Source organism: Marmota monax, unplaced genomic scaffold (assembly GCF_021218885.2).
Source record: "Marmota monax isolate L192 unplaced genomic scaffold, Marmota_monax_Labrador192_F-V1.1 WCK01_AAM20220418_F8-fsc00191, whole genome shotgun sequence".
Lineage (NCBI taxonomy): Eukaryota > Metazoa > Chordata > Mammalia > Rodentia > Sciuridae > Marmota > Marmota monax.
In genome coordinates this window covers 400,102-414,135 of record NW_026693537.1, presented here as the reverse complement: position 1 = coordinate 414,135, position 14,034 = coordinate 400,102, and the positions used below count along the sequence as shown (strand labels likewise).

Below are 14,034 nucleotides of genomic sequence, written 5' to 3'. Positions count from 1 at the left end.
GGACTCTCCTGACATCTGCTTCCTTTCTTTTGTCTTCCAGAAGGAATATAGGTGTTACTGCCTTGCTTCTTTAAGCTAATTAAGCTAAATTTCCATTTGCCCTTCTCCACTGCCCCTGATAAATGGGGTGGGGGGGGGGGAGTCCCTAGATAAAACACTGCAAAGGTGAAGAAACTCAAGCCCACACTGGGTGGTGAATTCCTTGGCTACTGAAGCATGAACTAGCTGCACACCCAGGAGGCTACTCATTCTGTGGTCTTTCTCTTGGCCAGGGCTGAGCATTCCTCCTCTACCTGTACAGCCCCTGTGGAGGCCTGAAGCTTCACTGCAATGCTCTTTCCACTGCTGTTGCCACTTACACTTCTCCTGGGGCTACAGTGCCTCTCAAACCATTAATTCCATGTTTAAAACCCTGCAGAGATTCATCATTGCCTTCAGAATGAAACCCCAAATCCTAGGCACAGTGTTCAGGTATTCATGTTATTCTATAATTAACCCTAAGCTTACCTTTCACTACTTCCTACCTATAGTCAAACCAGACCTCTTTCTATTTTCCAAACACCCTGTACTTAACTACTAATAGAAGGGGAAAATTGTAGGTTGGGCATTAGGCCATTATATCCTAGCTTCTGCATGCTGAGCCAGGAACCTTGGGACCAAGGTATTCTAATCTCTTTAAGCATCAAGTTCCTTACTCTTCAAATGGAATATATGCTTTTACCTCAAAAGGATGTGATTAGAAGTCAGTGAGAAAAAATATGTCATGTTTATCTTACCCACATGGTATATAGGCTAAGTATAACAAATGCTGGCAATAACCATTATTTCCCTTCAACTAGAATGTTCTCTGTACCCAAGTACCCTCAATCTCCAGCTCTCAAAATCCTCTTTCAAAGTTCAAACTTCTATTTTCTTCATGATTTCTCCCTTGAGGACTGCACACTGGAGTTTATTTCCCTTCCTCTAGATTCACCCTGCTACGACTTGTAGTTATTTGATCACATGCTCCTTTCAGCCTTTGTGCTCTGCTTTAAGCTCTTCTGTAAGCTTTCTGGAGGGTGGTGACTGTGACTCCCACATCAATAGGTTCAGTACAGAAAGTAAACAGGAGGTGCTAAACAAATATTTGCAAAACTAATGACAAAAGTTTAAGACATTGCATTGCTTTTACCAAAATCCATGCCTAATGTTTCATTTGCAGAAAAAAAGCTTTACTTCATTTTTACTTTGCAAATGGAGAAATTAAAATGCCAGAAAGTACTTCAATAAGGCTTGAATATGATAATGGACATCTGAATTCTGTTTATAAAAGGAAAACAATTCCATATCAACATTCATTCTGGGGATATTGAAATTTTCAAATATCCTTGATTTCAGAAGAGAAGGAATTTAACCCACACTGACCAAGGACCTGTGTTACAAGTGTGTTCATCTAAGACTATCAAACCTCCATGAAATGGGGGCAGTATAGAGGCTCCCTCCATCCTTGTGAGAGGACACATTGTGCCCATGGGTAGTGGATCCCAGAAGCTCTCAAAGCATAGGACTGATCTTCCCTCCAGACCACTAGGAACACACCAGTGGAGATGGGGCTTCAATCAAAGTCATATTAGCCACTATTTCCTTTTAGGGCTCAGGCCTGGCTTCTCGCCAACAAGTTTCTTTGGATAATGCCGGAAAATTCATCATGCTGCACCTAAGAGATACTGCAGGGGCAGAGGGACCCAGAGATGGACAAGCGAGACACTGAAAGTAAGAGCAGTTGGCTACCTTGGGCTTCTATATATAAGCTCAAAAGAGGGCAGGACCATGCTAGTGTGAAAAAGCAGGCCATACCAAATCACCTGCCACATTCCCAACTCTCCATACCACCAGCTACTCCAGGAACAACCCAGGAAGCATTATTTACATGGCTTTTTCCAAGTAACCAAGATATAAGCAGTACCACTGTAAAACCTTATGTGCTTTCTCCTTCCCTGGAGTAATGCAAACTTTAATTAGGCAAGGAGCATGTGAAGGGCTATAATTAAAACACAGAAGCTTTTTTTCCTCCTTAGGAGACAAATTCAATAACCAAAGGTGGTTTAGTACATCTTTTCAACAAATGAAGAAAATTTAGGCAAGTATCACAGCTGAGCCTGGATGTTAAAAGTTGTGGACTCAATCATTTTTAGTGGGGAGAACTGACTTTTCCCAGTTAACATCACATTTAACCACAAATGAAGTATAACCTTTAGCAGGGCACTTTCTGGAATGCTACCAAAGCACCTCAGGAAATAAAGTCATTTGAAACACTTAAAGACTAAGTAGAAAAATATCACCCTGGTGGCCCTTATCAGACCTTCACCCTAACATTCCAAGATCTCAGAGAAATAAGATCACTCCTTTCCAAAGGGGATGGCTCTTTTAGTGATAAGAGCTAGCTAGATGATCTGGAGACTGTCCTCTAAACAGAATGGAATGACAGGTAATAAAAACACTCTCCATACTTGAATTCAACTGCATCACAGGGCCTGAGGCACTTTGCTAAGCAACACCATTAAGAGCAAGCAGAGCTGACATTTTTCATAGCTTTGATCATTTTTGTGAGTTCCCAAGTATATAATTTTTAGATCTGGTACAAGCACATGTTTTAAATGAGAAAATGGAGATGAAGAAGTGATATGGGTAGCCTGAGGCCACACAGCTGCTTGGTGGTTGGCACCTTGGGACTAGGACACAGGAATTCTGACCCAGTCCAAGTGCAACTCAGACAGAAGTTCCAAGCTCCTCTGACCTTCCTTGTCTGTTTCTGAATTCTTAGTAAGGGCATGATGGGGATACATTATCCCTGCATAATTCTGGAGAAAAGTAGACCTTTAGCTATATCTTCATCCTGAGCAGACTTTTGGTTTAAAATTAACTACCAGGGGCTGGGGATATAGCTTAGTGGTGGAGCACTTGCCTAGCATGCAGGAGGCCCTAGGTTTGATACCCAGTACTAGGAAAAACATTTTAACTATAAGCTATTACAAAATTAAAAGCACCTATATCCTCTAGTGGTTTAGCTGACCAATTTTGGCAGTGCCATTATAGAACACAGTCAAGCCAAAGAACATGGCTTTGAATTTCAAATCTCTCATGTCCCAAGTCCATTAAGATAAATTAGCATCTAAGCTCTCCATAAGTGCTTCTTCCTTCTCTTTATGTTCAGGAAAACCCTTGGGTTCCAGATGAATGGCATCCTCTTGGTTAAGTCAGACAGGTTCTGTACATTTGAGAAGTCTTTAGAACAATGCACAAAGAAATAATTTGTCCTCAGGCCAACCTGAAACAGATATATCTAGCATCTTCAAGTCCCAGGCCCTGCCCTTTTATGCTGTAGGTCTTTTTTTCTTACTGTCCAGACTTCCTGGAACTTTCCCCCCAGTAGAAAGTGAAATGAACATTAAGGGAATAAGTCTAGTAACTGGCATAAGGTAGCCACTATGTAAGTCTTTGATATGATTCTAGCAAAAGGGCCCATAACTAGGTCTGAAGTGGTGCTGCTCCAACTGTAAGGAAGCCCTCATCAAAGAATTCCTTGTTTAATTTAAAGAAAGGTCTCTAGCCCACCTACTGAGTCTTGCTTTGCAGAGTTAAGTCTGTTTTAGTAGAAGATCTGAAGTGTGATGTGCACCTTTTTCACACCAGCTGCAAAGCCAAGTAACCAAAGGTCCAGAGTCAGTTTGGAGGAATGTGGCCTGGCTTTGGGCCAACCCCAAAGCTTCCTCTCTAGGGAAGGCATTCTTTCTCTCTCCCTGGGTGTGAATGAGGGGGAAGGGAGTGTGGGCTGTATCTTCTTCCTTCTCCCCACTAGGAGGCATTCTCTCAGGGCAGTGTCAGATAAACAGAAGGCCAAGTAAACTGCCCTCTCATCCCTGAAAGTTTCTTTCTGAGCAAGGGATTTCAGTTGTAAGGGAACTAAAAGTGACAAGTATTTTAGGCTAAGTAAGGGATGTCTCAACTTCTCTTTACCTCTGTTAAATGGGCAAAAGGAGAAGAGCAAGTATTTTTTTTCCAAAGTATTTTGGTAAACAAAACAATTATTTTATAAAATTCAATAATAAATTGCCAGGTTATTCAAATGTTTTTCCAAATCCTATTTTCCTAAAATAACACAGTATTTTAGGAAAGCCTGAAGCAAAAGAAAAACGAGTTTAAAAACAATGCTTCTAAAGCAACTGCTCTGCGGTTCCATTAGAGGACCTTCCAGGCTGAGCCCAGAGAGGTGCCTGCCAGGTGCCTGGGGAGTTGCTTTAACAGCCCCATAATTACAGAGGTTAGAAAGCACATGCATAACGTCCAACCCATCAAATGCTCAACTTCTTTCATCTTTCCCATAAAGAAGCATCAGAAATCTTCAAAGGATGATTCAAAGAAAAAGCAATACTGACTTCTGGTTTTGACAACATGGTGAAGTGAGCAAAAGCAGAACCAACTCCACAATAAACAACATGCTACATGACACAATCAGACTCCAACACCGAGGACCCCTACCTAACAAAGGGGCTTTTCTGCTTCAAAAAATCTTTCTGCAGGAAGGAGGAGGTCAGTGTACATTCAAGTCCTTTCAAAACCTTTCTTGTTTGGGGGAAAACATATTTATCTAAGATGATCCCAGTAATACTAGTTTGAGAAGCTTAACCAGGACATTCAACAGACCTTTGTTTTCGTTTTAAATGTGCAAAGAAATTTAACAGACTTAATCATTATTTCAAAGGTATGAAATCACAGAGGTAACAAAGTTTTTAAAGTATACTTTAAAAAGCAATATTAGAGGGCTGGGGATGTGGCTCAGTGGTACAGTGCTCGCCTCGCTGGCATGAGACACTGGTTCAATCCTCAGCACGACATAAAAATAGAATAAAGATATTGTATCCACCTAAAAATAAATATTAAAAAGAGCAATATTAGAGTAATCATTAAGTTTGGGTAGATATTTATCTTGAAATAAAAAAAACAACAATGTTTCTGTGTTTTAGAATGAAAAAAGAACAAATAGTGAACTTTCAGAAGTAGAAGATATAATATTATGGTCACTTAAACCAAAACACAACAGATGGATAAAATAGACACAATTAGAAAAATGTTTAAAAAAAAAAGCACCTGGAAAGAAAAACATAACAAAAGATAAACTACAAATGAATAAAAAGGGGAATGTAAAATAGTCAATTAGAAAAATGTTAAAACTACAAATGAATAAAAAGGGGAATGTAACAGACTTCTCTGGAAACTTCAATGTGCTGGGAAAAAAAATACTTATCTAGAATTCTATGTTTTGATAAAATATTAAGTGTAAAGGCAAATACAATGGTGCTCAAACAGAAGCTAAGCATTCATTCCTCACAAAAGAAAGGACTTCAGAATAAAAAGACTGAACCTTAAAGGAGAGAAGGGTGACAGGTCAACAGTGAGTGAAAACAACCAGGTAAGCATCTATGGCAATGGTGGTGACTGTTTAGGACCTCACAAAAAGGTGGACCTGAACACCTGATAAGGAGACAGGGTAAATGGATGGATCAGAGCTAAAATCTCTTAAGTTCCTTGTACTCTTCAGGAGAACAGAAATATTGATTCACCTTAGGTTTTATGAAATCAAGGATGCATGTTAAAATTGCATGGGTTACCATTCAAATAACAGACCTGGAATGAATAACTTTCCAATCACTAGAACATAAAACTTCAACAGGAAACAGGAAAGGAGGAAAAAAGGACAAAGAAAACATTCACTCAAAAAAAAAAAAAAATGTTAAAAGAACTTACTCCAAAATAACAATTACATTAAATGAAAATGGATTGAATTTCCCCATTAAAAGACAAGACACTGTTATACTCAGTCATTAAACTTCTAGGTATATCCCTTTCCAAAAAAAAAGGTCACATTTGTACAAGGATACAGGTCTAAGTTCATTAAATGCAGAACTGTTAGTTGCAAAAACCTACATAAATAGTATGCCTTTCCATCCAAAGAAACATGGATGAAACAGCATAATAAATTCTAGCACTAAAATAAACAGAATGAATAGATTTGAGTCCATAAGACAACATGAATTCATCTCAAAATGTAATGTTGACTGAAAAAAGCTATTTAAAAGCATATACAGTATACTACTCATGAAACTTAAAAAACACCTCAGAACATATTATATGTTGCCATGTATACATACATATGTAGCAAAAATATAAAAAAATCATATCCAGAAAGAAACATGAAATTTGAAAAAAGCTGTTAACTGTAAAAATACTACACTTTAGATGCATTTTTATAAAGATCTCTTATTTATTTAATTCATTCCTTCTTTCCTTCCTCCCTCCCTCCCTTCCTCAGTGCTGGGGATTAAACCCAGGTCTCATGTGTGATGAGCACATATACCACTCAGCTACATCCATAGCTCCATCTTTTCTTTTTTAAATAAAAGCAAAACCAAAATCAAGCCAATAAAATATCAACATTAAGAGCTGACAAAACAGATTAAGGTATCATTTACAAGGCTTTTAAATTTTTTTAAACAGCTCAAAAATCACAATTTATAATAAAAATTGCAAAGTGGAAGAAAGAATAAGTTTAGATTTATGTCAAACCATCTATCCAGCTATTCATCTTTTGTTTCAAAATTTTGTGCCTGCACATGCGTACTCATACACACACACATACACAATTTTTTTGCAGTGCTAGGTATTGAACCCAGGGCCTCACACATGCTAGGCAAGTGTTCAACCATTGAGTTACATCCCAGCCCCTTTAAAAATTATATTTTAAATGTTCTGAATATCTGAAAGATAATTCTCTCAGACTATTTTATAACATACAGTTCTAAACGCAAAGGAAAAAACATATATAAATACTCAAAAACTAATTTTTTTGTAACCTATGATTTACCTTTGGTTATTTAACATGAAGATATGGCTCTGGCCTTTGCCTTTTTCCTAATCTAATTCAGGGTGTGGTAGAGCACTCATTCATATTCATAATGGAAAGGAAAAGATGTGGAAAAAATTTTTCCATTATAGGGTCTCATAAGGCAGTGATCTGTGAGTCTAGGTGAGGGGAGGGACAGGATGTCATAAGGTACATCATAAAAACACTTCAATTGGAAGGAGAGTCATATTCCTCTGGAAAAAGAGGGAGGTCAAAGAGGCTTACAAAAAGAGGGGGGGAAAAATCGCCACTCTGGAGTTGAGTCCTCTCCCTCCATGTTCTGAACTTTAGTGGCATAGGGGTTCTGGAATGAAATCCCCAAAATTGATGTGGAGACTGCCAGACAGGAAGTCTCAGGTCTGAGAAGAGGGTACAGAAGTTTCTAAGGTATAGAGGCAGAGGAGAATGAAAAAGCCAAGTGTTGGGGTTTGAGAAGAGCTGACAAAACAGATTAAGAAAACCCAGGGAGCCTCCCTCCTGAGAGGAGCAGCAGTCCTCCCAGCACAGCGTCCCTGGGCTGATCAAAGCCACACAGGCAGCACAGCACTGACCCCGCCTCCCTGGAAGTTGCTGATGAGTCCAAGGATCAGCTCATGAGGCACAGGCTGATCAACAGAGATGTTCTCTTTCGAAATCAAGCAATTAGATCCTCTCTGACTAGGGCTAAGAGGTCAGAAGCACAGTGGGAGAAGAGCAGACACATCAAAAAGGTTCCATGTCAGGGCACAGCAGCTGCCTGAGAGGGAAAAGCAGGTGTAAAACCCTAACAAAGGATTAGAAGTAGCTTTGATAGATAGCTTGCTGAGTTGTGTGCGCGTGCTAGCCAGTATTGGTAAGGGGTGTGTGTGTGTGTCTGTGTGTGCAGGTCAGCCTGGTAGATATTATAGAATAAGGAAAAGCCAGAATTCAGCACCACAGATGCAGGGGTTCTTACCTTGCATCTTGGGGATAAGAGGGAAAACATACAGATAATTTGAAAAAACACCTGGACTTCTATTCACGTGAAATGTGCCTAATCTCGGGGCAGAAGGTACATGAGATTGTTACATCTGCTGTAAGAGCACAGATTTACTCTTATAAGGCTGAGTAATACAAACCAAGTTTCTCTTCTGTAACTTGGAATTTTATTTCTGAATCTCCACCGCTGACTGTGACATAAGGTAACACCTACTAAGTTAATAAGCAAATGTTTTTTAAAATGCTTGCCATAAAAGCCTACACTTACAAACTAAAGCATACTATTATTCAAATACACTTCATATCAGAGATTTGTGGACTTTTCCTGAAAATAAACAGTAAGAGTAAATGAGATAATTAAAATACTTTTTTTCTTTTGATTTGCATTAATGTATATGCCAATATGAACAAGTCCATATTAGTTCTACATTTTAAACTCACTTTCACAGTTTTAAAAGTGAGATTTAGGGCTGGAATTGTAGCTCAGTGGTACAGCACTTGCCTAGCAAGTGTGAGGCACTGGGTTTAATCCTCAGCACCACATTAAAAAAATAAACAAAATTAAGTTATAAAAAAAGTAAAATTTAGTTCCTTCCTTTCACCAAGTTTTAATGTTTTGGTGTTTCTCCTTTCCTTTTCCTTCCTCCTTTCTTTCAAGACTTCTTTCTGTCCCCTTTAAATGACTGCTCATTTTCCTTTTATTTAACCCAGATATTGTCAAGGCCGCTATGAATTTATGCCACAGAGTTAAACAAACAAAAATACCAATGAATACATATTTACACTGAAAATATGAAGAGATGCAGGAAGACAAATAAAGACTGATAGTCATGATCCCACACACGGGTGGCTCTACCTCCTGGGACATTTCTCAAAAATGAGGGACCCAACTGGCTTCCTAATCTCTTCAGTTCATTCCGTTTTAAAACTCCATGACTTCCCTTCCACATCTTAGTAGTAATGTAGCAGAAATGCCAAGTGAAAACAGAAACATGTGGAGCTAAAATGAAATTCAAAATTGGACAAAGGCCGCACTACGATGGCATTACTGATGTGTTTATGTATGTATAAATACAAAGTAATTATCATCTAACTTGGAGAAGCAGGGTTTACTTTCAACCCAGGCATATTTGATCAGGATATGTTTTTATAAACTTGATTTTAATATAAGGAACTATTGCTTATCTATTACCCTTTTATGGACTCTAAATTATTTTAGAGTTAAAAGTGTGATTTTTTTTCCCTCTGTACACTTAAAAAAAATCTGTATATTCAGTACTTAGACACTGCTCAAAATCTTCTATGGTTCTTGCTAAGATGCCAGAGGAAAATCTGAATTTTCTATTAGAAAATTTTCAGAACACCCCAGTCTACTCAGCTGCATACAGCAGTAATTTATATACCAGGGAAGCATCTGTTTGAAAGAGGTTAAATTATGCAGTTACAGCTATATCACCAGGGCTTGAGAAATCTAAGGCAAACATGTAAGTTCTCTAAGATTTAATCGTCTTAAATATTTTTTCTCCAGAATATTGTATGCACAAGAATAAACTTTATAAAACTCTCTTAAAGAAGTAGCTATCATCAATTACAGGAGAGTAAACAGTTTGCTCTGAAGAACCTGAGGGCTTGCTGTGGTTTTGTCCCTTGAGCACTGAGAGCTGTGCCCAGCGCTGGGGCCAGGAGTCGCTCCTGTGCACTTCCCCTGCCTCCAATCCTGCCATCTCCATCCTGGAGGCTAATTAAACTGCCTTCATTCTAGAATAGGACAGAAAAAAGCAGAAAAGGGGTTGTAAGCATTTCTTGGGAGTGTCAAGCAAAAAAGCAATGCTAGTAGCCATCTACCATTCTAGTTGAAAAATCTATACCTTATGAAATACGTGGGAGAAGGAACCATGGATCTCACAGCTGTGGCACCTCTGATGATCAAATACAGTGTTTCCCACTAGCTCCTCCACCTGCACCCACCCTATCCTCCTCTTCAGTACTCCTTAGAGAATTAAAGTCATAATAAAAGCTTAAAGACTTTAAACTTTAAAGACTGGAGTGAATGTGTTTCTTCTATGTATGTATGGCTTTATTCTCCACCCAAGAGAACTTAGCAAAAGGTTAGTGTTATAAGCTGAAAAGTGTGGAAGCCTCTTCTAAAAAAAGTGTTCACAAATTGTGCTTACCGCTGGAGGGTCAGTTATCTTCCCCACTTTAGCTTTACAGGCTGAATTATTATCCCTTGAAAAATATGGAGAACTGAAGTATTGATGGGTAAGCTACAACATTTACCTTGTGGACCATCAGGTCTGATTTTCAACATTCCAGTCGTGTAAAAGAAATAACAGGGCATGAACTCACAGACCATTCAAAACCTAAATGTGGATGTGATCATCCACTTTTCTGAGCGCTTAAAAACAAACAAACAAAAAAACCTGAGATTTGAGAAGCTATCAGGACACAACAGAGGCTGAACTGCAACAAAACTTATCAAACGAAAGTACCACCCACTTCCTTCCTCCTCCATCTCCACATAAACAAGCACTTAAGGGCTTAATAATAAAATGCACATAGATCTGATTTCACATTTTGTTCATTTTCCACTATTTTTTGCTTGCCTGAGAGTATTTTTGAAAATATTTATTTTACCTCTGAATATCACATGAAACATAAACAATGAAAGAAACAATAGCAAAGGCTTCCATTTTATGTATTTTAGAAGACATCTGGATAAACAACTCTGGCATTTTGAAAAATCAATTTTAAAGAATATTCAGAATGCATTAATAGACTTGCTGGCTGGTTCTCTCCCTATCACCTATTTAAGGATACAACTCAGAATAGCAATACAAGTGAAAGGAAGCCCGTATCAACCTTTGACCTACCTCACAGAACATGTAGAGAGACAGCAACGTGAGTCCAAGGTTATACACCACTAAGATTCCCCGGCAAGAGAATGGCTGTTTATTCTTCATGTATTTTGGTCCCAACCATACAATTAGTAAATAAATGACAGTGCAGACAAAGGTAGGTATGTAATTGTCCAGAAGAAACCATCCTTTTACTCTGGTATCTGAAAAACAAAAGAAAAATATTTAGTGGTTAATAAGGTAGATATAAACATAACTGCAACTTTCAAAACATTAAAAAAAAACACCTCTAACCACAATTCTATAAGTCACCCCAACCCATACACACATACACTACTTTTGTTTTTTGGGCCATGCTGGGAATTGACGTCAGGCCTTGTGCATGCTAGGCAAGTGCCTCCTACTTAGTTACATCCCCAACCCAAAGTCACCTAATATTAATAATGCCCCCAATCCTGACAAAGCAAAAAGGAAGCATGAATTTTCAATATATACAAGGTGAAGCTCCTTGTTATATGTTCTGAATAATAAGGTGCATGTTTTGTGGGTTCTTTTGCTAAGTCAAATAATTATAAAAATATGCTTTGCAAAAAAATCTAAAAGAAAACTCGGAGAATACCATATTTCCCATTGACTGGATTAGCTATATTTGTAGAATTACACATGGAATCAAAAATCCAAGAAATGGCAGTCTGAACTCCAGTTCTTCGTGTCAGCAAGAATGCCCCATTATGTGCAGACCCAGAAAACAAGCCATTTAGCTAGAATAGTGACACTGCCCCTGATTAGAAAGGCAGCACCTGCCATTAACACAGTGGTCAAAGGAGTGGACAAAGATGAAAAACACAGGAAACATGCTGGTGATGCAGCCATGATCAGATGAGGGCTATTTAAGATATTTAAGGAGCTATTTGAGGAGGAGCTTGAGAGAGAAGACCTACACTGATTCAAGGGAGCTACTGAAATAGGAGAGACCTCTCCCTCTTCTACCCTAATTCCCAGGCTAGAACAGGGAGGAAAAAGAAAACCAGGCCCAAGTAGCTACCCACAACAAAGGGGCTGATGGCTGGACAGGGAACTAATTGCTAAGCTTTCTCTCCTGCAGACACCCTGTACCTTCCCAGTGTTTCTCTCATGCTTCTCAGAGATGCTCCCTCCACATCCCCCCAATAGTTATGCTAGGAGGGTTGAGGGGTTAGTGTCAGGACTACAGAAGTGGTGGTTCAGAGAAGACCTTCAGAGGAGGCAGGCCCCAGAGACCTCTATAAGGGAACTGTTAACACCTCAGCCTCCAGAACAGCTGGGATTACAGGGTTGCACCAATGCACCAGCCTATTTATGGTTTTTCTTTATGTAAATCTTTATGTGAACCTAAAGGGTTCAGAAATAGAGACATTAAAATAGGGGATTATAGATAACATTAAAAGAAGGCAATATAAAATTGATTTACTGTCTAAAAGATAACGAAGGCTAAGGAGTCTAACAAGTGAATTCGAGTGCATGTACTCTCCTCTGACAAAGTGAAAGAACATGAAAAGACCTTAAGGGCCATGGATGTAGCTCAGTGACATAGTGTTTGCCTAGCAAGCAAAGGTCCTAGGTTTGATCAATAGTGTGTGTGTGTGTGTGTGTGTGTGTGTTTGGTGCAGTGGCACATGCCTGTGGTCCTAGCACTCAGGAGAAGTTAAGGCACAAGGATCACTTGATACCAGGAGTTCAAGGCCAGCTTAGCCTCAATAAATAAATGAACCACCCTTAAAATTGTGAAAGCAGAAGAGTTTTAACCCCCTACTGCAGCAGTGCATTTTGGAAACCAGTTCTTTTAGAGATTCACAAGAACTGAGAGCAGCATACTCCCGTAGTGGTGAAAACTGTAGTGTTCTCAAGCTATAAGCTTTGTAACCTAATTTGATCTCCAGCTGAAGCAGCAGAAGGCCACCCACAGCAGCTGTATCTGCCCCTGGAGTCAGAGAAACTTCCACAAATGCTGAGGACTTCGCCAAGCCCCTTGCTACCCAGGCTAAAGTTTGCTCTTTTACAGAAAATGCTAACGTTTTCTAGAATTACCTCATGCAATATTTACAAGTGGCTATAATGGGCACAGGGGTCAGGTAGGGGACCAAAATCAAAACCACCTTACCTCGGGGGCCCAGCAAAGCCTTGAAATAGGTACTGAGTGATGCATCAAAATGTTCCATTTTAAAACCTATTAAGAAGGAGAAAAAAAAGTCATTGATCAGTCTCTCCTCAAAATGCTTTTTGTATAGCAGTTTCTCATAAAAGAAGAAGAACAAATTATTTTCAAAGACTATGTGATGGACAAGGTTAAATTTCCCATGTTAAAACAAGAGTTTTCTTTTTAACACCCAAAAGAAACTTATGTGTTAGTTCTAATTTGAAAATCAAAAGGAAAGACACAATCTTGTGAATTCACTTTATAAATGAAGCGCCAGTTTTCTGAACTTTTCTCGGTTCCATAAAAACTCTTCCCGTGAAGCTGAAATTTCAGTGGAGAAAAGAGTGGAAATGAATTTAAAGGTGGCAGACAGAGACATCCAGATCTGTCTGGGCAGGAGCCTGTGCTCACACAACAGGGACAGGAAGGCTTGCCCGGGAATGGAATGCCACAGGGAGAAGAGGTGTGGAGGGGCAGTGTCCTCACTTGTCACAGTAAAAAAATAAAAATATTAAACACTGAAAAAGACGGTTAAAAATCTCATCACTTTCCTTCAACCTAATCCCTCCGCTCCAGTCAGAACAGCTTCCAGAGACAGTTCCCTTTTTGAGCAAATGGGTCATGCTAAATGGGTGTTTTTATAATTTTTGGTTGCAACCCTTAGCAGATGACCAAATCGACTGAGAATTAAAAATAATCTGATCATAACAGAGAACCAAAATGCTTTGCCCTTAGTGAGAATGAATAAATATTATCTCATAAAACTTTAGTTTTACTGTGTCAAACTTTTAAGTGTCACATATTCAATTGTGATGTAAAATATATTCTTACTATGGGGAAGTCACAGTTTAACAAACTTAGAAAAGCACTGTTGTCTATAGAACTGTATATACTACTCGTTTTTGTTTTGTTTTGTTTTTGCTTGGTAAAATATCATGGAGATAGTAGTTGTATATCTACCTCCATCTTCCTAAGATTCTGTAGTTCTTGCATTTTCTTCCTACTTAGGATTTACGTTTAGAGAGTAGCCAAACATCTTCATGTGCATATTGCTTAGACTGTCTTTATTACATTTAGGATTTGCTTAGATTGTCTTTATTAAA

At 38.8% G+C, this 14,034-nt stretch overlaps 1 protein-coding gene across 2 annotated transcripts in view; it reads right to left on the bottom strand.

Moving 5' to 3' along the window:
- Positions 1-14,034, bottom strand: part of Elovl5 (ELOVL fatty acid elongase 5) — a 91,073-nt gene that overhangs the window by 12,551 nt on the left and 64,488 nt on the right. For both annotated transcript variants that reach the window (XM_046458556.2, XM_046458555.2), the window contains exons 2-3: positions 12,896-12,961; positions 10,771-10,958 (exon numbers count right to left, since the gene is read on the bottom strand). In XM_046458556.2, the coding sequence (XP_046314512.1) occupies positions 10,771-10,958; positions 12,896-12,953 (246 nt within the window). In that variant the 5' untranslated portion in view covers positions 12,954-12,961. The remainder of the gene's footprint in view (positions 1-10,770; positions 10,959-12,895; positions 12,962-14,034) is intronic.